The sequence below is a fragment of the Hypanus sabinus genome, chromosome 1 (genome assembly GCF_030144855.1).
Source record: "Hypanus sabinus isolate sHypSab1 chromosome 1, sHypSab1.hap1, whole genome shotgun sequence".
Classification (NCBI taxonomy): Eukaryota; Metazoa; Chordata; class Chondrichthyes; order Myliobatiformes; family Dasyatidae; genus Hypanus; species Hypanus sabinus.
The window spans coordinates 162,368,950-162,393,475 of record NC_082706.1 but is presented as its reverse complement, the minus strand read 5'-3'; the positions used below and the strand labels follow the sequence as shown (position 1 = coordinate 162,393,475).

At 38.7% G+C, this 24,526-nt stretch overlaps 1 protein-coding gene across 2 annotated transcripts in view; it reads left to right on the top strand.

The window, feature by feature from the left end:
- Positions 1-8,146: 8,146 nt before the first annotated feature.
- Positions 8,147-24,526, top strand: part of dnaaf11 (dynein axonemal assembly factor 11) — a 54,230-nt gene continuing 37,850 nt past the window's right edge. For both annotated transcript variants that reach the window (XR_009514023.1, XM_059980100.1), the window contains exons 1-5: positions 8,147-8,178; positions 9,763-9,930; positions 15,964-16,041; positions 19,479-19,651; positions 24,130-24,356. Coding sequence is in view for 1 of the 2 variants with exons in the window: in XM_059980100.1 (XP_059836083.1) it covers positions 8,169-8,178; positions 9,763-9,930; positions 15,964-16,041; positions 19,479-19,651; positions 24,130-24,356 (656 nt within the window). In the remaining variant the exon portion in view is untranslated. The remainder of the gene's footprint in view (positions 8,179-9,762; positions 9,931-15,963; positions 16,042-19,478; positions 19,652-24,129; positions 24,357-24,526) is intronic.

Genomic DNA, 24,526 nt, shown 5'->3' with positions numbered 1-24,526 from the left:
AATAATTGGTATCATTCCTTTTCACAATCTCTCTTATTGTAATGTGGTTACAAACATAGGAATATGGAGCAGAAGAAGGCTACTTTGCCCCGCAAATCTGCTCTAGCATTGCATCAGATCATGGCTTATCCGATTGTAACACCACATTCACACCTTAAGTATTTACCTTTCTCTACTTTAAAAAAAATACAGATTTTGCTTCCAATCTTGTTTGAGTAAAACAGTCCTAAAAACTTTAATTTGGTGGGGGGGGGGGGAGACAAATTTTGCTTCATCTTAGCTTGATTCTATTTTTGTATGTTTAAATTAAGTTGTTGGTAAAACCAATAGTGAAAACTTTCAAGTACAACACTTGTTCTTTGAGAATAACTTTGAAATAAACGGGGGGAAGTTCCTCTTTCTTCACTTGAGATGAAAATCTCCATATATATTGAGATCTGGTAAGCTTACAGTTCAAAATAATGAGCTGAGCAAGTAAATTTTTTTTTGCGGTAGATGATTAGTTTTTGTTTTCATGTTGCCACCTGATCAAAACTCTTAAAACAAAATTTGATGATTTGGCTTCTGAATTTGTAATTTGGCCCATATTTGGAAAAATAAATCAGATATACTGAACAACTGAATCAGAGCTTAACCTGAAAAGATCCTACAACTTAGAAAAATAATATGTAAGTTACAATCAAAATATTCTCTGTACACCAAAGAAACCTTGCAACCATAGGAAAATGAGGTAGTTTCTAGACAGCATTTTATTTTGTTTGGGAACTTGTTTCTTTTAAGAACGGGTAGCTGAGACATAGTTTGTAAAATAAATAAAACTTTAAAATCCTAATATTTAATTATTTTTAAGTTCTCAAGATTTAGCACTTTAATTATCTTGTAAAAATGCTCTAATAAAAGGTTCATCAGCGATTGGAAGCATGAGAAGACGTAGCTCACTCTAGTTCACTGGTGTAGTTCACTCTAGTACATAAGGTATCAATTCAGAGCAGTTTAGTTTGAACAGAGGGCAATTGATGTTCAGGCTTGATTGGCAGGAAAAAATAAAAATAAGGTAGGGTCAAGCAGAGCAGCCATTGTTGGAGTGGACGGTGGTAGAGTGGTTATTTGAGGCTTTAGCTCTTGGAAACTTAAGCCCAGAGAGGTTTGAATGAGAGAAGATTTTAAAAAACTGTAGGTAGATTTTCCCCAGTTTATTCATTGGTTCCTCCTTTATACTTGCACAGAGTAGGGATGCCAAGCAGGATAGTTGAATACTCCTCTTGCAGGAAGGCAGGGAGATCTCATGTGTCCCTGATGACATCACCTGAAAGAAGTGCATCCTGCTGCAGCTGCATTAAGGAGCTGGAACTGGATGAACTCTGGGTCATTCAGGAGACTGAAAGAGTGATACTATAGATAGGACATATAGAGAGGCAGTTAACACCCAAGGCGCAGAGCCCAGGAGACTGACTGACAGTTGGGAGGGGAAAGGGACTAAATAGACAGTACAGAGTACCTCTGTGGGCATCCTTCTCAACAACAGGTATATCATTTTGAATAATGTTGAGGGGGTGGGGAAATGACCGAGCAGAAGTAAGTCAGAGCAGTCAGGTCTCTGGCAGTGAGTCTGGCCTGTGACTCAGAAGGGAAAGGAGAAGAGGTGGTGATGGGGATTCATTAGTTAGGGGGACAAAAAGGAGGCACGTGGACAAGAACAAGATTCCCAGATATTAGTTTGCCTCCCAGGTGCCAATCCTCAGCATTCTTAAGTAGGACAGTCATGGCCCATGTGGGTAGAATAGGTAAGGAAGTGTGATGAGGTTCTGCAAAGTGAGTATAAGAAGTTAGGTGTAAGTTAAAGGACAGGACTTCCAGGATTCTGATGTCAGGATTGCTAGCCATGCCACGTTCCAGTGAGGACAGAAATAGGAAGATCATACAGTTTAACACGTGGCTAAGGAGTTGCTGTAGGAGAGAGGGCTTCAGAATTTTGAATCTGCATAATAATGTGGTTAACTGGATCAGTAAATTTGCAGATGCCACCAAGATTGGGGGTGTAATAGACAGCAAAGACCATTGGAGCTTGCAGTGGGATCTGGACCATCTGGAGAAATGGGCCGAAAAATGGCACTTCGGTAGGACCAACCAGGGTCAGTCTTACACGGTGAATGGCAGGGCACTGAAGAGCGTGGTGTAGAACAAAGGGATCTGGTAATACAGGTCTAAAATCCATTAAAAGTGGCACTGCAGGTAGATAGAATAATAAAGAAAACTTTTGGCACATTAGCCTCCATAAATCAAAGTATTTCGTACAGGAGATAGGATGTTATGTTGTAATTGTATAAGATGTGGCTGAGGCCAAATTTGGAGTATTGTGTGCAGTTTTGTTCACATACCTACAGGAAAGATATAAATAAGGTTGAAAGAGAACAGAAAATTTACAAGAATGTTGCCATTTTCTGGAAGACCTAAGTTATTTGGAAAGATTGAATATGTGAGAACTTTATTCCTTGGAAAGTAGAAGATTGAGAGGAGATTTGACGGTTGTTTACACAATTAAGAGGTATGGATAGGTTAAATGCAAGTAGGCATTTTTCCACTGAGGTTGGGTGAGACTACAACTGGACTATAATTGTTAAAATTGTAAATATTGCTAGCAGGAATTTCTCCAACCCTCAACATTGGAACAGACTAGTTTTATTAGTGATCTGACTGACAGGCAGGATTCCCTTATGAAAGTCGCAAGAAAAGCTTGGTCTAGATTTCTCTCACAGCTCTAAATCATTCATGTAAATTGCATCCAGCAATGCCCCAGCAGTGATCCCGTGGAACTCCATTATCCATTATCTTCCAGTGCACATAACTGTCCTTGTATTCTTTCACTCTGCTTTCTGTCCCAAAGCAAGTTAGCAATTCATTCTGCTACTTATCATCCAACAACACATTCTTTGATCTGTGATTATTATAGGGTGTCTTATAGGTCATTTGAAAATCCAGATAATTTTCATCTACTACATTACCATTGTCTACTCTAAATTTTTTTTGACCCATGCATATTATACAGTAATATGTTTCACATCTAAATGTTTTTGTTCTCCCTTTTAATAGTGATCCCATTATTGTTTTCTATTATTAGTTTCAATGCAATAATGACCTAAAATTCCCAAAGTATGTTCTTTCTCCCTTCTTAAAAATTGGGTATTACATTAGCTGTTTGTCAGTTCTCATTGTGCACCTTCTTCCAATGAATCTCTAATTATGATTAACATTGCTTCTGCTATGTTTACCTTAAATTATTTTAAACAGTATGCATGGAAACTATCCAAATTTGATTAGATTATTTAATGTAAGTACATTTATTCCATTACTCCATTTTCTCTTTCTCCCTAATAAATATGAAAGCAAAATAATAATATTCATTATCTTAATGTTCCTATTTCTATTCTGGTCTTTTTCATCTTTTACTATTATGTCTGCAAACTATTTTACTATTTTTATGTTCCGTTTCTAAGTGCTTCTTTACTGTTGTAATATATTGTACTTTACTGATTCCTTTCTATTCTCTATTTTCATACTCTCCTCTATGGTCAAATGATCAGAATCACAATCAGGTTTATTATCACTGACATCTGTTCATAAAATTTGTTTGTTCTGCAGCCATGGTTCAGTGTAAATCATAATTACTATGTTACAAAAATAAAAGTGCAAAAGATGAATAATGAGATGGTGCTCATGGACTGTTCAGAAATAGGATGGCAGAGGGGAAAAAGCTGTTCTTAAAACGTTGAGTGTGGATCTTCAGGCTCCAGTACATGCTCTCCAGTGGTAGTAATTTGAAGAGGCCATGTCCCAGATGGTTCTTGCCCTCATTTGTTCCTTTCCTCATGAGCATTTATTGTGCTCATTTTTTCTAATTTAATATATTTTGTTCTGCATTTTTCTTCCTTTGTGCTCCCTTTGTTTTACATTACTGTTCGTCAATATTGTCGCTTGGTGTATCTTCCCAATTTCAGTCTTTCAAAATCAGATTTTCACAAAATTAATAACCTGGTTGTTATTATTACTTATTTCCTTCTCCATTGTTATCTCTAAGCATGTCATTTGCTGCCAAAGTATTCCACTTATCTCATTTGTTTTATTCACCATTATTAGATGCATTAGAAAATTCTTCCTCTTTTTTTAACATAATGGGTTAAGTAGGAAATCAATATTCATTGGGGAATTTCTAATCCCTTGTTCTATTACCAACTTCAATCTACTCAATATCTGGGTTGTTGAAATCTCATTGTTATTATTCCAGATGTTCTAGTTTCCATATTTTTGGGGATATTTCTTCATTCAGTTCTTCCACTGAGCATATTAATATGATTAAATATTTACTTTCAATCTATATGGATTTTATGTTTGCTGTTATCTAAGTGCTTTTCTCATCTACTGCCATTCTATTTTTGTCAATTAGTACTGCTATACCGCATGCCCATTTTCTTTTTCATCTGTCCTAAATACATTATACTATGCAGTGTTAAATTTTCTGTCTTGATTTTTTACAACTATTTTTCAGTAATCTTTTCTAGATCCGGTTCCTCTCAGTGATTGGATATACTCTGTACACATTGTTACATGAACAGTTCTACTCATTATGAAGGGATTTCCTCTCACTTAATCTTTAACCATTTTATTAAGCTGCCATTACATAACCATTTTCTTCCCATGTATCCTTACTTTATTCTTTTCTTAGCTCTCTTCCTGCTTTGTTTATATTTAGAACAATATTTCTTGTAAATCCTTTGAGTTTAAAGCCTCTGACATCTCATTATTCATCCTTATTGATTTTTTCCACTCAGACACATCCCACCTTGTGTAAAGGAACTCATCCTATCTTCACATCTCCTCCTGTCCTGGAATTGATGCCTATGTCCCACAAAAAGAAATTCCTCTTTTCCATACTTATAGAATTAACTCTTCTGACCTGACTTCTGCACCAATTTGCACGAAGTTTGGGTCATTATCCAAAATGATCACCTTCTAGGTCTTGTATTTTAATGTAGAGTCAAACTGCAGCTTTCTCCATCCTGAATGTCTCAGCATCGATGTGCGGGAGTGTGAATTACAGATATTTAGATAGTTCATGGGGGAATTTTTGGACTGTTTTAAATAGAATGGAGTCTTGCACCCAAGGAAAGCAATGATTCAGGAAGGATGGGTGTGACTGAGGGAGTTGGATGGAGGAATTTTATGAGAGGTTGAGAAAAGGTGCTATATCCTCTCTAACAAGCACAATGTCCCTGCTACTTAAGAGAATAGGGAGATGGACTATGCGGATTAACAGCTGCAACAAAAATCAATAGACTGTGTCTCAAAGGCTGACTAGGGGGGACAAAAGAAAAGTAGAAATGTGGGTGTAATCAGGAATTCTGTAATTAGGAAGTATATAAATTATTTTGCTTTTTTGTCTCCCCTGAGACTCCCTTCTGCAGCTAACAAAGATCCTGAAAGTTGTGTTAGCTACAAGGTACAATGCCTCGATATATCTCATTGGTACATGGAGATCCATTTGGAAATGGAGGAAGTAAATTCAGTATTAGTGGTACATGGTGGAAGAAAGAACATAGCAAGAACAGGAAGTGGCTCTAGTGAAAGAATAACAACAGTTTTTTTCTTTGAATTAAAATGTAGGCCCTGGAAGATAATTGTGTTAGTTAATTGCCCAAAATTTATGCAAATTGATACAGAAGCTTGAGGCCAGAAGAGACTCTCTTCCACTTTGTTTTCAAATAGTTGAAAGCATAATGTGCTACTTTTTCAATTCTCTCTGTTTATTTAATTATAATTCTATAAATATTCATCAGTATTTTGATTTGAATCATTAACACATGTCTGAAATCATGGTGTGGGTTTGGGAGAGGATATCAATAATACAAATAATAATATCAATAATAATACTAATAATAATACAAAGCCATAAAATCTCTTTTCAAAGAGGCAAAGTTTGTGCAGTTGCAGCAAAGACTTCAGAAGGTAAACTGGTATGAGTAATAACATGCAGTGCATGAAATGTTCATACCCAAGGACGGGAGCAGCAATAAAAACAATAGATCAACTGCATGGATGAATAAAGATGTACATAAAAATATTGAAGAAAAGACAGTTATATAAGGAATACAGAAGGGCAAATGAATATATGTGAGCTTTAATTAAGGGAGAAATTCAGATTGCCAAAAGCCAGATTAAGATTAATATTCCTGATAATGCTAAGAATGACCACAAGAATTTTTTTTCAATACTTTGAAGACTGATGAAATCCCTGAGGACTGGTAATGGGTTAATGTTGTCCCAGTATAAAAGAAAGCTGACTGCACTGCCCTGGTAACTATAGGCCAGTAAGCTTAACGTGTATCGCAGGCAAGATAATGGAAATAATAATAAAGAATGAGATGGAAAAGCAGATGATAAGAACGGGCATGCTAGCAGAAAGCCAGCATGGGTTCAGAAAGGTGAAATCATGTTTTGCTAATATGCTGGAGTCCTAATAAGAGCCAACCAAAAATTTATGATAACAATAGACCGGTTGATATCATTTACTTGGACTTTCAGAAGGCTTTAAGGTATCCCACAAGAGGTTAATAATCAAATTACAGGAGTTAGGGTTTCAGGGTAAGGTTACAGGACTGGCTCAAAAACAAAACAAGTTATGGTGAGCGGATCATTTTCACAACTAGAAGTGGGGTTCTGCAGGGATCAGTTTTGCTGTTTTTAACTTGCATTAATGATTTGGATAATCAGATAACAAACAAACTAATAAAAGTTTGCTGATGACACAAAATTAGAGATTGGCATGATAACATTCAGGCAATACAGTTAGATCTAAACAAAATCCAGATGTGGGCAGATCAATGGCAGATGAAAGTTAATGTAAGTAAATGTAAAATACTATATGTAGGAAGTAGAAATATTAGATATAAATATACAGTGGGGAGGGGATCTTGCATTAGAAAATCCTCTGTATGAGAAGAAGTTGGGCATCCAGGTAGACTCATCTATTAGGAAGGCCAAAAAATGCACTCAGTTGAGTTCAAGTCAAGAGGCGTTCTCCTTAAGCTATATAATGCACTTGTGAGGTCATACCTTGAGTATTGTGTATAAGTTTGGTCTCCATAGTGTGTGAGGGATGAGAAGGCACTGGAGAGAGTCCAGAGAAGGGTGACTAGACTCATTCCAGGTCTGCAGCATAAGAGCTATGATGGAAGATTGAAATAATTAAATCTTTTTTAGCCCAAGTAGACATAGAATGAAAAGAGACATGATAAAGTGTTCAAAATCATTAAGGGCATAAGTGGATGCCAGTTGCTACTTAAGAATTAATTCATCATCAAGTACACGGGGCCATAGGTGCAGACTGGTTTAAGGTGAGATTTCAGACTAACACCAGGAAACATTTCTTTACACTGAGCTGGGACACATAGAACAAACTTCCTAGTTCTGTAGTTGAGAGTAGCATCTTAGAGACTTTAAAACGATAGTTATTTCAACAAACTATGTGGACCTGAATTTGGCTGCTTTGTTGGGCCGAATAACCTGTTCTTGTCAAAAACTTTCTAAACGTTTTAATGTTCTGTTAAGCTGTGTTTCTCTTTTTGCACAAAGCTACCTGACCCGTAGAGAGCTTGGAGTATTTTCATTTACTTCAGACTTCTGGCATCTGCAGTTAGTTTGATTTTCGACTCTTTTTTCATTCGTTGTTCTTGAACTCAAGAGTTTCACGTTCACACGCTGTTTTGAGTTAGATATCCAGCACAGTGGAGAGCAAGGGGATTTGCATGATTTTCCGTCACACCAGCTGGAAAGTTACGATTAGCGCAAGATTCCCAGCACAATAACGTGCATTCTGGGTGAATATTGGTTTTATAACGCATGTGTGTCCGGATTGTTGATTAGAACCAAAATACAACTTATCATTGTGGAGCCTTCCTTGCTGTCAACAATACGAGTCTGTCTCCCCCCACCACCACCACCAAGTGTACTCCTAAGAGATATTGTCTCCACTTCAACACCTTTCCTTGAACAGTAATATTTTTTAAAGATGTACGCGAGCGACGATCGGCTGTTGTGATTGGAGGAGCTGGGCAGAAGGCAGGAAGGGGCGGGGAGTGGTTTCCGTGGTTACCGGAGTGTTTGGAGAAGCCGCCATGGTGCGAAGTGAGTAGGTGGGCGTTGGGATGGTGGATGGTTGCTTCACGCTGGTAAAATGAAGGCGCTGAGCTCCCCAACCGTTTGGACTGAGGAGCCGGACGAATCGGCAACCCTTCTGCCACGGACCGAAGGCCGGTAGCGTCGGGCTGCCGACTCGCCCGGCTCCCCAGTCCAAACGGTTGGGAGGCTCAGCGCCTTCATTTTACCAGCGATCCCGCCTTGGGCCAGGTGGCAAGGGGAGTACCCATTAAAGACCCAACATATCACTGGGTCAGATAATGAAAACTTGCATCTAATTTAACTTTCCATCCGTGTGCTAGCCCTTGTCCTAAATAGGGCACGCAAACAACTGTAATGTTCTGTTGGCAAATAAAACATTTAAACTGGATGCAACGACACCACAAAGTTCGCATAAATGTTTGATATCGACTTGAAATGTTAACTTTTTTTTCCATCTTGCTGCCTGCCCTACGAGCTTTATCAGGTTGTTTTTTGCTTTGCATATTTATGACTCAGAATAAGACTCGGGTTTATCCTCACAGTTGTACATCGTGAAGTTTGTTTTGCGGCCACAAGGCAATGCAAGACATAAAATTGCTAAAGGTACAAAAAATTACAGTGCGAGTGTTCATAGACTGTTAGGTAATCTGATGGTGGAGGTGAAGAAGCTATTCTTAAAACGTTGCGTTTGGGGCTTCAGTCTCTTGTCCTTCCTCTCCGACAGTAGAAACATGAAGAGGACATGTTCTGGATGGTGAGGGTCTTTAATGATGGTTGTCACTTTCATGATGCCTGGAAGGGTTGTGCCCATGTTGGAACCGGCTGAGTTTACAATCTTCTGTAGTGGTCCTGTGCATTGGAGCTTCCATACTAGGCTGTGACGCAACCAGTCAGAATGCTATCTACCATTTATCTATAGAGAATTAGAAGTCTTTGGCTGTATACCAAAATGCTAATGAAGTGTTGTATTGCTGTGCCTTTGTGATGTGTTGGGCCCAGAATAGATCCTTTGAGATGTTAATGCAGCTGCTCCACTAGCACTTCCACTACTGACTCCTACAGTCCTCATTGAGGACTGGTGTGTGTTGTCCTGACTGCCTCTTCCTGAAGTCAACAGTCAGATTCTTGGTCTTGCTGATGTTGAGTGGCTGGCTGTTGCTGTGACATCACTCAAGTAACCAATCTATCTGACTCCTGTATGCCTTCTCGTTGCCATCTGAGATTCTGCCAACAACAGTGGTTTCCAAAGCAAATGTCCAAATGTCATTTGAGCTATATCTAACCATGTGGTCATGAGTGAGGTGGGATTATAGCAGTGAACTAAGCAGCATCCTTGAGCTGATCCTGTGATTGATTGACAGCGAGGAGGAGATGTTACTACCAATGAGCACTGACTCTGGTCTCCTGCTTTAAATCAGTAATCTCGTCAGAATCCAGTGGCAGTTGTCTGTCGACTGGAATTTCTTTCATTGTTCATTATGCCATTTAATCTAGATTTAGATTTATCAACTGATATATCAATTCTATGCACTGTTTGCCTCAAAGATATTACCAAAATTTATAGAGTTTTCTTATTTTGCTGTCTTACAGTCACTGAAAGCTTGATAAGGCAACGAGCAGAGCATAATAATTGTGAGATATTTTCTCTGGAAGAAATTTCATTGCACCAACAAGAAATAGAGAAAATTGAACACATTGACAAATGGTGTAGAGATCTGAAAATTCTTTACTTTCAGAATAACTTGATTCCTAAGATCGGTAAGTGTAGTTGAATTTACCGAATTGTGCAATAATGATAGTAAAATTTTCTTATTTTGATTGTTAATTATTTACCGGATGTAAAACTTTCAATTAAGTCGCTGAATCATTTACTGTTAATTTCCTCAAAGAAACATTTTTGGAGCTCAGCAAAGGCGCACTAGAAGTTGATGCAACAGAAGAGAAACAAGAAGTTATCCAGTTTGAAACATTACAGACATTAGAGTCATAAGGTTACACAGTGTGAAAACAGGCTCTTTGGTCAAGATGGTTATGTCAAATAAAATATACCAAAAAGTCTAACCACATTTGCCTGTGTTTGACCGATAATCTAGTCCTTTGCCAGCCATGTACCTGTCCAACTGTCTTTTGAAAATTGTCATTATACCTGTCTCAACAACTTCCTCTGGCAGCTGATACTGTATACATAATTTAAAAGTTGCCCTTCAAGTTCCTCTTAAATCTTTCTGCTCCCTTATTCTCTAGTTCTTAAAACCCCATCTCTGGGGAAAATGGCTGAGAGTATTCACCCTATCTATATCACTCATGATTTTATATGCCTCCACAAGTATATGAAAAAGAAAAGACGAGGGTCAATGATGCTTTCTTACAGATAGAGACTGGACAATTTATTATGGAGAATTAACTAACAACTGTTGACCAGGAACAATTTTGGTATTGATGGAGCTTGAGGAACTCAGTGGATTGAGCAGCATCTGTGGGAGGAAAGAAAATATTGCCAATTCATTTCCTCCCACAAATGCTGCTCAATCTTCTGAATTCCTTCAATAGATTGGATTTAGCTCTAGGTGATTAGGTACAGTAGTCCTGCAGAACTTTGGTCTGATTTTTTGATTACCTTACCTGCCTATTGCATGATCATGTTCCTGTTTAGCATTTATGTTATCCTGTATTGCAATTTCACTAGATTTTCACCTTATTTTTATGTGTGCCTGGATATTTCCAGCATGTTTTTTTTTTGCGTTCATTTGACTTATTTCTGTTGCTATTGATAGACCATAGTGCCTGATCACAGCCCATTCTAAGTTGCCAGAACTAGAATCTATTCCATATAGTACGATTAAAAGCTTAGTCAACACAATGGAAGGGATTGGGTGTGAAGGCAGAACATTGTCTCCACAACAACTGCTAATGCCGTTCCCTCTCTTATTACTGAGCTTGGTAAATTGGCAAGGATGTGGTCAATTATGCTGAAAAACTACTGTAGACCAGATGAGTGCTTGATTATAGTCGGCCCAGTCGAGATTACAGAGGCAAAGCCCCCTGGTGAATAGAATGGATGGCATTTGATTGTTTGGGGTTTGTGGTTGGGAAAACACAAATTTGACAAAACCACCATGTTGGAGCACCAACCCCTTCAATAGTTAAAGTCTGTCCCAAGCCTTATAGGCTCATCAGGCCCGTGCTTATGCTGGTTTCCATGGCGTGAAGCGACTGAGAGTACAAGACTTCTCCTCAGCTAGGACACCAGTCTATCACAAGGTTAAACCCCAGCATTTTGCTGGTACCCATTTTCAGTTGGGTGGTCTGGAGCAATGTGTACTTCAACTACTGCACAGAGTCTTGCCATCTTCAAAAGTTTTCTGATGACTCTGCCATAGTTGGATTCATCAGCAAGGGAGATGAGGCGGAGTACAGGGCTACAGTGAGAAACTTTGTCACATGGTGTGAGCAAAATCATCTGCAGCTTAATGTGAAAAAGACTAAGCAGCTGGTGGTGGACCTGAGGAGAGCTAAGGCACCGGTGACCCCTGTTTCCATCCAAGGGGTCAGTGTGGGCATGATGGAGGATTACAAATACCTGGGGATACGAATTGACCATAAACTGGACTGGCCAAAGAATACTGAGGTGGTCTACAAGAAGGGTCAGAGTCATCTCTACTTCCTGAGGAGACTGAGGTTCTTTAACATCTACCGGATGATGCTGAGGATGTTTCACGAGGCTGTGGTGGCCAGTGCTATCATGTTTGCTGTTGTGTGCTGGGGCAGCAGGCTGAGGGTAGCAGACACCAACAGGATCAACAAACTCATTCGTAAGGCTAGTGATGTTGTGGGGGTGGAACTGGACTCTCTGACGGTGGTGTCTGAAAGGAGGATGCTGTCCAAGTTGCATGCCATCTTGGACAATGTCTCCCATCCACTCCATAATGTACTGGTTATGCACAGGAGTACATTCAGCTAGAGACTCATTCCACCAAGATGTAACACTGAGCGTCATAGGAAGTCATTCCTGCCTGTGGCCATCAAACTTTGCAACTCCTCCCTCGGAGTGTCAGACTCCCTGAGCCAATAGGCTGGTCCTAGACTTATTTCCACTTGGCATAATTTACTTATTATTATTTAATTATTTATGGTTTTATATTGCTATATTTCTACACAATTCTTGGTTGGTGCGACTGTAACGAAACCCAATTTCCCTCGGGATCAATAAAGTATGTCTGTCTGTAAGTGCCTTGTTCAAGGACACAACATGCTGCCTTGGCTGTGGCTCGAACTCAGGACCTTCGGATTGTTAGTCCAACGCCTTAACCACTTGGTCATGTGCCACACAACCACTTCAATGCTTCAACAAATTATGTTCAAAATTGAGAAGTGTTGATTTGATTTCTCTAATGTACTGTAATTTCCCCCTTCCCCTTTAGCTCTTACTCATTTCGTCACCCTGGCTTCCCTGTTACCTCTTCTCTTCTCGTCACCTACCTGTTGCCTCCCCCAGTGCCCCTCCTCCTTCCCATTCTCTTGTGGTCAACTCTCCTTTCCTAGCAGGTTCCTCCTCCTGCCCTATACCTTTTCCACCTCTCACCTTCCAGCTTCTTACTTCATTCCCCATCCCCTACCCACCTGGCTTCCCCTATCGCCTTCTAACTTGTACTTTTGCCCTTTCCCCACCTTATTTTGGCTGCTCCCCCTTCCTTTCCAGGTCTCAAGAAACATCGCAGCCCATAACATCACCTGTTTATTTATTTCCATAGATGCTGCCTGACCTACTGAGTGAGTTCCTCTAGTGTTGGCTCTGGATTTCCAGCATCTGTGGAATCTCTTGTGTTCGTGGTTGAGTGTTGATTCAGCAGCCTAAATAGAAAAATCATTTGTAATCAGATGGAGGATTCCCCCCCCAAAATTGATTTGATACCACGTGACATCATTAGATCTGGAGTAGATGCTGAGGATTCTCAGGGATGCTTCATCTTGCCAAAATAACGCTGTAATTCATCCTGTTGTGGCTCTATACTGCTGGTGTGGATTAGTATGTAACCAGGAGTTGTGGTGGTGAGTTCGATATGCTGTCTGCAGTGTATGATTGTCTCAGGTTGTTGTTTAACCAGCCTTTGCAATGGTTTCCCCAATTCAGTCCCCCATCACATGATGTTAATGAGAGGAAGACTTTGGAAGGCAGACTAGATTAGAAACAACTTTGCCATGAATTAAATTAGTTCCAGGTTAATGCTGGTGGTCTCTTTTTCTCCCTTAACATAGCAGTTATGGTATAACAAAGTGGTATACAAGAGAATGGCTGGCTGGTGGCATCAGCACTGGACTTTGGAGCAAAGACTCCTGAGTTCAAATCCAGCTGGCTCCCTTGCATGCTTTCCATCTGTGCTAGGTCGAGTAAGAACATTAAAAATAAGAAGCCTGATGACTCCATTCAGAGTTAAGGGCATATAAGAGAACATCACTTTTCAATCTGAAATAATAGAAAACAGATTCACCTATTACGCTAAGTATACTCTGGAATACCTCAGACTGAAATCTGATAATTCATTAATAAAGTTTTGCATACCTTTTTTGAACTTTGAAATGCAGAATAATTAATATATGATGTGGAAAAAGTGGTCATTGTAATTAAAATCGGGTTAAATTTCAGCTAACAAACACATTTTAGAGTTCTAAGAAGCTGTTGTGATCATTTAAAGAAAACAATAACAACATGCTAGATAGTTCCTTACAATTTTAGTTGTAAAGTTTCAAATGTTGATTGTGTAAGCTAGCATTGTTAAATTATTATACATCTAATTCTACTGTTGTTAAAATGTTAAACATTACTATTTTTAAAATTAATATTACACGAGGGACTGTTTAAAGTTTGAGGCTACCTGTAAAAATCAGTCACTCAGCTTTGCCAGGAAAGAAAAAAAATAGTTAGTGCATGAACTATTGTTAACTAAAATGTTAAAAGTAGGGAGGAGAATTTTCCTTTGCCTTTATTTCATGCAATAGTAGAGGTAGATAACAGTTGAAAGCTTGAACCGTTTTGAACATCTCCTCAAGCATGTGTTACTGACAAATTTGTCAAAGGTTTTAATAAGTGAACACGAAGGATCAAAAATCCATGTAACCTTTGTTGTATTTAAATTTTGGACTATGAATTCAGTGAAATTGCCCCCATTTTCTGTGAGCTTAGGGACAAAAATGAGACAACGATGTTACTCATCCAAAAGCTGCCTCCATTTTTCTTAACAAAGTCCATTTTGAGATCCACTAGGAGCCCAAGTCAGCACATTTAAGTGAATTTCCATGGCCATAAGAAACCCATTTATTTTAGACCTCTAATCAAATCCATCACAAACAAACATGACTTCCTAATGAGAATCTTTTTATTCTTGTGTTCTGAGAAGGACAGGTAAATTTCAGAACTGGAGTAAATTGGAAGCATCTGGAAGCATACCCGAATAAATAAATTGTATGTTAATGGCTTATTGATCAAGGGACCTGCATTTTGCTGAAGAAAATGAAAGTTGTAGAATTGTTCAGCACAGAAACATACCCTTGACTCACTGTACATGCTGAACTTTAGTAATCCATCTGCTCTATACTTTGCCTATTCAAGTGCCTACCTAACTGCTTCTCAAAATATAGTGATCTTTATCTGTACTTGCCTCTTCCTTTAGCACCTCATTCCAAATTTTAATGCTGTGTGTGGAAAAGCTTTTCCCTCAGATCCCCTTCAAATCTGCTCCCTCTCACCTTGTTTTGATGCCAAATGAGGACAGATGGAGCCAGCTCACTGGGTAACATAGTCGTGATGAGTAAGTTGCGCTGAAAGGTCTTGTTCCATGCTGTATGATTCTATGAGAAGACACTAAAAGTTTGAAAATATCTATATTGATAGCTTATAGAAAACAGTTATCAAAATGAACATGGTTAGGTTTTTTCACCTTTCTTCACTTATAAAAAGATTTCTTTTCTAACCATTTCAGTAGCTGAAAAGCTGTAGTTATCCTTGAACTGAGTGATGTGGGACTTCAGACTAATCCTGTCTGATGGTAGCCTTGAAAAGAAGCATTGCTCAGCTGGTGGGGATCTCTGATGAGTTTGCATTCTTGACACAGGGACTCCTACCAATAGTGGGGATGGATGTGCCTGTGATGTATTGGGCAGAGTTCACGTCTTGCTGGTGCTGCTTATGTCACTGCTGTATAAACAAGATAAACTGCCCTCTGTCTCCTCAATCCAGTCAGATTGGATAGTCCTTGCTAAGACACTTTTTATAGCAGGATGTATAAATTAAAGGTCAATGTCAATTTTTCTATAAGCAGGAAAATAGAAGCAAAATGTACTTCAAAGAATAGGACAGAAGTAATTTTTATAGCATGATTTCTAGTTGGGCAAATACACACAGTTTGTATATTTCAGTGTCTAGTTTGATGCCATCATATAATACAGCAGAATATTTGAAAGGTAAAAGCCAATTTAGGCAACATTTTATTGATTCCTGCATGTGTAATACAGCAGATGTTCATTCAATTGTAAAGCTCGTTAGTCTCTAATTTTAAACAAGAAAAAATCTTCAAATGCTGGAAATCTAAGCACCACACACATAATCCTCGAGGGACTCAGCACTCTCGGCAGCATCTATTGAAAAAAAGTAAGTTGACATTTTGGCTCAAAACGTCAACTGTACTTTTTTCCATAGATGCTGCCTGGCCTGCTAATTTCCTCTAGTATTTTGTGTGTGTAGTCTCTAACTTTTGATGTTTTACTATTACTTGACTTGACCATTTTGTTTTTCAGAAAACGTTGGCAGACTAAAGAAACTGGAATACCTTAATCTGGCTTTAAATAACATTGAATGCATAGAAAATTTAGAGGGTAAGCTGAACTTAAATTTGTCATGGAATAGGTGGTCTACTTAAATTTCAAAAGAATTGGATATTTTCATTTTCCCAGTGAGCCTTGCCTAAATCAAACCAACCCATTTCCCAGCTGTTAAAACATGCTTATGCATGGAACTGAATTCTGTCCCTCTCTTGCTTTTAGTGAACCACAGGCACATTATTTTTAAGCTTCCAGTGTTCATGGTGAGAGTCATGAAATCAAGAGTGGAGCTGAGGATGTACAGTTGGCCCTCCTTATCTGCGGGGGATTGGTTCCGCGACCCCTCGCGGATACCAAAATTCGCGGAAGCTCAAGTCCCTTATGCAACCTGTCCTAGGACCCAGCGGAACCCCAGACCTTATTTAACCTGTCTCAGTGTGGTGGACATTATGACCCGGCGCCAGAGCTCTGAATGCGCAGTGTTTCTGTTCACAAGAATAATCACGATCACGATTGAAAATAAAGTGGAAATAATAAAGTGATCGGAAGGAGGTGAAACAACATTGGAAAAGCGTTAGGCTAGGTCAGTCAACGATCGGAACAATTTTAAAGGATAAAATGAGAAAGACTCTGCCCCGATGAAAGCTGCAATTATTACTAAGCAGTGCAGTCGTTTAATTATTGGGTTTTGGGGTTTTCGGTTTTTGATCCTCACATCAACCCGGCACGGTGGAAAGCGACCTCGGGAGCAATCTGTCCCGAGTCCTGAGAACTTCCGTTCCCAAGCCCGGCGCTGAAACATATGTTCTTAGTGTTTTATATGCATAGAAAGGTAAAATATATACTGTATACTAAGACAAACGTTTGACTAACTGACGCTAAATAATACCGGATGTCCCTGTTCCGACTTAGTTAGTAAGAAAACTTCGGATTTTTTTCGATCCCGATGCACAATAATTCACACACATCCTCCCGCATACTTTAAATCATCTCTAGATTACTTATAGTACCTAATACAATGTAAATGCCATGTAAAATGGTTGTTATACTGCATTGTTTAGGGAGTAATGACAAGAAAGGAAGTCTGTAGACGCTTGAACTACAAGTGCTGGAAGAGCACTTCTGGGTTTTTGCGATCCGCGGTTGGTTGAATTCACACATGCGGAAACCGCTGATAAGGAGGGCCGACTGTACATCTGCCAACCATTGGTATATAAAAGTTGACTCCATGTTTGTGTTGATTATTTATCGAAAAAAGGAATACAATTGATGTGGAGTCCGAGGACCCAGCATTCAAAAGCACCGCATGTGGCCTTGCAAATGTAAGAAAAGTGCTGCTGAAGTTGTATGGGCTACATTACATGGATGCAATCGCCAAGAAAATCTGTTGGCATAATCCACATTTTAGAAGTTTAAGGAGATTTGGCATGCTACTGAATACTCTAACAAACTTTGATCAATGCTCAGTTGAATATATCCTGACTAGTTGTACATGGCCTGGTAAGCCAATTATAATGGAGAGGAAACTGAACATAACCTGGTCTATCATGGGCATAGGCTTCCCTATCTTTGACAGCATCTACAGGAGACGCTGTCTCAAGAAGGCAGTATCATCCCATTTTTTTGTTGATGCTGCCAACAGGAGGTACAGAAACCTGAAAACTGTACAACATAATAATGCAACAATAGAAACCTCTTACACTACCATGGACTTTTTTTTCTGATTGTCTTTTTTGGACTAACATCTTGTTTTTGCACATTCTGATTGTCTTTTTTGGACTAACATCTTGTTTTTGCACAGTTTTATTTTCTCTTCACAGATCTGAGAAAACAATGTTTTCTATTAAAATAATTCTGGTGGAGCTCCTTTCAGTTTAAATAATTGTGTTTAAATAATAGTAGTGGTTAGCGTGATGCTATTACAACTTGGGCATTCCGGAGTTCAGCATTCAATTCAGTTCAGCATAAGGAGTCTCTACGCCTTCCCCATGATTTCCGTGAGGTTTCCCCAGGTCCTCGGATTTCATCCCATTGTCCGAAGACGTACCAAACATCTGTTAATTTGACATTATAGATTGTTTGGTCATTAGGTTAGGGTTAATTGAGGTTATGTGGTTGCTCCAAGGGCCAGAGGAGCCTACTCCACGCAGTATTGCTAAATAAATCAATAAATAAGACCAATGGAAATTTTTTCTTAATCTACCACTGCCAAATAAAATGTGTATGAATAAAACTCCACAATGGGATATAACCATAAGACATTGGAGCAGTATTAGGCCATTTGGCTCATTGAGTCATTCTATCATGGCTGGTTTGTTATCCCTCTCAAGTGCATTCTTCTGCCTTCTCCCCATAACCTTTTATTTCCTTCCTAATCAAGAAACTTTCAACCTCCACTTTATCCTATTCTAAATGAAAATCATTCTAATTTTTTTTCTGTGTTCCCTTCTGATTAAGCTCAGGGCATTCCCAAATGCATTTGCAAACAAAACGAGGCACTGCCATGTGGTAAACCCCAAGTAAACACTTTATTTGGACTGGAGCAAATGCAATAAAGAAAGTAAACATGTCTATAGTAGTAGCAATACAGAAATCAAAGTTATATATAACATCCAGCTGATCTGTGGAATGCCGGCAAATTTTCAGTCTTTTCTCTCCCTGTCTCTAACTTGACATATTCTAACCTTCATGATGACAAATGTGTGCTGAGTTTTTTTGTTTGATCAAGAGATAATACATCCCCAGTTATTGTAACACATACATCTTGTGCCTTTGGACTGAATGCAGATTTACCTCAATGCTGTGAGAGCATATTCTGAGTTGAAACTAGTATCTGAATTCTGCAGATTTCCTATGTTTGTTGAACTTTGAAATTCTACGGATATAAGATGGGCTTTTAAGACATTTTAAGGATGAAGTTTTATCCACTTCGAGATTGAGAGGACAGGTTGGTGCAAAAAGCCAACTCCAAGCAGAAATGAATGCAGTTATTTTGGTTTTGCTCAAGTAGGTGACTGACCTCTGTAGAAATAATTTGAACATATTCATAAGGTAGGAAGCCATAGATTTCAGCAGCCAGTCAAATTTAATGACCAAGGACTAGATTTCTATAGGTTTGTGAAATCTGTACCTAAATTGAAGTCAGGAATATTGGAATGAGTATGTTTGTTTTATCCTCAACTGCTTGTAAGAGAAGAATCATTGCTTCACTAAATTTACAGACCTAACCTAAACTTGCCACGATCTACTTCCTTCTTGCAATCACTTAATATTACAGTCAATATTAGGCCAGTGACTTAAGTAACTTATTTCCCCCAGAGTTGTGTTTTCTTAAGCCCCCTGCAGACTCTTCCTTCATTAACAGCATAATCAGCCCTACACTGCTTCCTTAATCTCCCTTTCTCCAGGGATACATCTTTTTTTATGTTTCAACATTAGCCTCTGGTCTAGACCTATATTCAAATATGGTATTTTTCCTCTTTCCTTGGCAGGCTGTGAATTTTTGAAGAAACTTGATCTAACAGTAAACTTTGTGGGCGAACTGACCAGTGTGGAGTCACTCAAAGCTAATGTGCACTTGGAAGAACTTTTTCTGGTTGGAAACCCTTGTTATGAATTTGGTGGCTACAGAAAGTTTGTGATTGCTGTTCTCCCACAGCTGAAGGTCAGGAGTTTTGACTTCCACAGCATTCCTGTCTTTTAACTGTTAGTGTATTATTTTTTTCATAAACTCTCAGGATCTATTTAAAGGATTAGGTTTGTTATTTGTATATCAGATCAAGATGTTTGGGAGGGACTTGGGGATGTATTGGTTGATGAAGTGTTTTAGTATTACAAAATTAGGCAGCTATTTATAGTTCATTTGGTGAGCATTAGGGAAAATAGCATTGAAGCTGTTATGCTTTACATTTTAACAATTTTATCTCTGGGGATGAGTGATCATCAAAGTACAAATGTTTAGTAGCTTATGATAAACATCTTTTGTGAAATTGTATTTCCATGGAAGGATAAAACTATGACTGAAAATTGTGCTTCAGATTTCCAGTTATTCAGCTTCTTTTGTGTTAGATAATCTAATTTATTGATTTAGTTTGCAAACATGAGGAAATCAGCAGATGCTGGAAATTCAAACAACACACACAAAATGCTGGTGGAACACAGCAGGCCAGGCAGCATCTATAAGGAGAAGCACTGTCGACATTTCGGGCCAAGACCCTTTGTCAGGACGAAGCATTTTGTGTGTGTTTATTGATTTAGTTTGTCAACTTTAAGCAATAGAACATAGTTAAAGCAAAGCACAGAATCATTGGTCTTTCATTGATTCTATTATGGTTATTGTTCTATTACAGATTTTCGTATGCCTACAAGAAAATGAATCTCAGGGTTGTGTATATTGGCATATATGTGCTTTGATTACTAATGTACTTTGAACTTTTGAACTTTGAGCTAGCACAGAAGGATATTATTTATTCTGTTGTGTATACACTGGGACATTGGAAAAAGTGATGTATTTTGTTGATTTTGGCTATTGGCTGCATTTGAAAGGAAATCACTGTGAACAACCTTACTAGCTGATTGTAATTTTATCTGCCATATAAATGCCCATTTCAGACAATGGAATCAATTGTTAATAATGACACCTTTTATGACTTCAGCAAATCAGGCAGAAGGTTGATTAACATTTTGCGTGAAGACCCTGTCTCAGAACTTTTTAATTTCTATGACTGTGGTTTACCATTTTAACTTTTGTTCTGGGCATATTTGGGCTTGTAAGGAGGCAATGTAGTTGAAATCTGCAAAAGCTAATGTATTCAAGTTATAACAATTCTTGTGCTCTATCTCTAATTCCCCAACTGCCTTGAATTAAACTGGACAGTATGTTTTTTTCCCAAAAGTGTTGCTTCCTCAGAATTTTTTGCGGTTATGATAGATGGCTTGAAGCTGAAGGCAAATATAATTTCAGACTACATGTTCCACATAGGAATTTGGAGCAACAAGAAATTAACTTTTATTTAATATAATATTTTTAATTGCATAATGGGGCTGACACTTTGTGATAGTTCAATTAAACTAGAAGTATTTTGTTGATGATTTTCATTTATACTCAGTTGCTTAAGTATCCAACAGTAACCAGCACTGATGGATTCAGGTTGCCCTGATACAGTTTCTCCATAACCGCCAAGTTCATCACTGATAGCGCCAAGTTTTGCAGGAAATAAGTCTAACTGGGAATGCAGAAAATGAATCTTTAGTGAAACGTTCTACTTCATATGCTTGAACTGCATTGCCAACCAGCTGCACATGGTTGCCAAGAAAAAATTCAACAGCATTCTTAAAAGCCTTCCATGTAGTTTTCTCCAGTCCCACTAGAAGTTCTTTGAATTGATTGTCATTGATGACCTGTTTGATTTGTGGACCAATAAAAATGCCTTCCTTAATCTTAGCATCAGTTATTCTGGGAAACACCAGTCTCAAATATTGAAATCCTTCACAGAATTTTTCATAAGCCCCAGTTTTACATGAAGGGGAGGCAAATATATCTTTGTTTGGTCTACAAACTTATGTGCCACACCTTTCTGCCTTGGAACCAACTATGGACAGAGTGGCCAATCCTTCTTAACATAATGAGATTCCTTGGCATTGCTGGCTTTGAGACAATAGTACTTGGTGCATCCCAGTAGCAATGCTATTACTTTCAGATCCACCACCGATGTTCCAGTTGTAGTTGCTATACTGTATGTTTTTCAACAAGACTTTCAAATTTTAGTAGATTTGTTTCATGTGTACTGCATAACTGTTGTTGAAGAGTGGACATTGTCATTGTGTAGCACCACAGCTTTCAGGCTTTACACTGAAGAATCAATAAAAAGATGCCATTATTGTGGCTCATGTTAACAACCCAAAGCTGTCAAAAGCCCATTAATGTCAGTGCTGAAACACAGTTGTACATCTGGTGACAGCAGATTCCATCCTTGTAGTCTTGAACCCAGGACTTCTGATTTTGCTGTTGATAAACCCAAGTCTCTGACCAGGTCAGTTAACTCAAAGAGTAGTGAGATAGGTTCACTTGACATAAATGGATCAAAATCTGTATCAGTGGCATTTTCCATTCCTGGCTCATGCATCATAGCATATTTGTGTGCCTCCTCTAGACTCCATGTCTCTGGTGGCTTTGGTACTGGAAGACTATCGTCAATTGGCACAGGTCTCATGGCTGAAGGGAGATTGGGGTATTCAATGGATTTCTTGTTTTTAGCAGAGAAACCAGACACACTGGTCAGTCAGAAGTAGCTGACTCTTTGGGGCAGCAAATAGTATTGACTTCTGTTAACCTCAAAGCCAAGCTCTAAGATCAACAGTGCATGTTGCATAACAAATGTGAGGAGCCCAGGTTTTGTCTTGGTCGGCAATTTTACACCCAAAGTAGAGCTAATAGGCTTTCTTAATAAAAGGAGGAATGCTCCATCTCTGAGATTTAAGCTTATACTCACCACAAATATAACAAAGTATCCTGGCTGTTGCAACACTGATGAGACATTTTGCTGTCACACGTACTGAAAATGCAATTACATTATTATGAGTACACACAATATGCTATGTGCACAAAGCATACATATCAACATGATTGCAAACCAATATACGTATAAATGCAATGCATGGAATGATGTGTATGTGATGCTCTTATAGCCTTTCTAAGACCTGTCCTGCTATGCAGCATCCACCCTGCCTTAGGATGCTCAAGTATGCCTGGTCAAGATAGATAACTTTTCATCTTACATTGTGGGCAATGTTTTAATTGACCTGAATTATGAATTGAAATAATAAAATAGGTGATTTCATATAAATGGTACATGTTTGGGAAATCTCATGGCAATTTTCATGATCAGCAGCCCAAAATCCATAAGATACACCCAAAGTATTCAGGAAGCAAAATCTTTGTTGTCCAGTGCATCACTCGATGGTTTAATTACATCAGATTAAGATGCTGTATTAACTGCACTGCACTTTAACCCAATCTCAAATAACATTGTATTGGTATATGATTTTTTTTTAAGTTAAATTCCATAAATCCTCCATCCATTGTCTTTTATTATTCATAACTTCATTGGATTGAAACCGTAGGACAGACTCCAACTCAGGTAGAGAGATCAGAGAATCTGTTAGCAAATCCAATACTCGAGGGAGCAACGACTCATCTTCATGCATCAATGTAGTGCTAGTTCTTCTCTCTCTCTTGCCCATTATCTCACTGGCGTTTAGGGCAGCAATGAAGGTCCTCCATCACTGGGTGTTCAGAGTTTCCTTTATCATGTCGGTAGCTTCCTCTTGGTTTTCAGTACTGTTAGTCATGGAAGTCCTGAGAGGAGTCTCAAGAATATGTTGCACTCAGATGTAGAAATTCTGTAATAATTTTGTTTTACTTGTCAGGATTATTAGCCCTGAGCTGAACCCCCCGAACCTGGAGGATCGGTGGACCACAAACGGGCCTCTACCCTTTGACCTGTTTGGCATGGGTAACCCTACCAAGAGCTAAAGCATAAAGCCCTGACTCCAGCCAACATAGCTCTTTGGGTTATTGAGGCACGCAAGCCTCCAAACCCTATGATAAGATTGTGGTTCTCTTGGAGGATTGCTAGTTCTTGGATCAGCACATTCAGTGGCGGCTGTGGTTCCAGCAGTCAAACAGGAATGTACATCTCCTCCTTGTATTAGGGTCATGAAATGACTCTCTCATTGCCTGTGAAGGAATGAAGACAATTTAATTATATGTGATGTGATCTCATTTGCTATATTACTAACTTCGTTCACCCTTTGTTTATCTGCAAACTTGTGTCACTTGACCTTTTTGCTCTGCTTTGCTAAGTCTAAAGAAAATTATGCGCACTTTGGGAAAAGAGTGATTACACATTTGTACAATGTGCAGATCTGTGGAAAAAATAGTGTCTGAAGTGAACACCTCTACCCCTTTCAATGAAAAAATTCTTGTTTCTTGAGAGGTCAAAGAAACCAGGAGAGACTAAATGCAGTGTACAGGACTGCATCTAACACAATTTGGTAGCTGTTAGTATATCTTGAATATCTATAGAATCATTTATTTTGATTGAAATTGCAATTATGTATTACTCATTTTGTGTTCTGCAGTGGCTGGATGGAAAAGAAATCAATCGTTCTGAACAGATCCAGGCACTGCAGGATTTTCCAATGGTGCAAAAATGCATATTCGAGCAACAGGCAGCTTACATCCAGAAGCGAGCCAAGGAAAAGGAATTGAAGAACTTAGAGGAGAAAAAGATCAATGAAAAAGCAGGGGAAAGGAAGCAAAATCCTATGTCTAATGGATTCTGCAGTGATGATGCTGATAATGCCTTGTGGGTGAAGTAGTATTGTATTGTTTTTATTTATAGAGAGTTTGTAATATGTTCAAAATTATACAATCATAGCATAATGCAGCATTGAAGAAGACTAATGGACACTGGAAAGTAAGCAGAGTTAGATGGTAATTGAGTTTGGATTATGAGAGGGCAGAATAGGGCAAAAC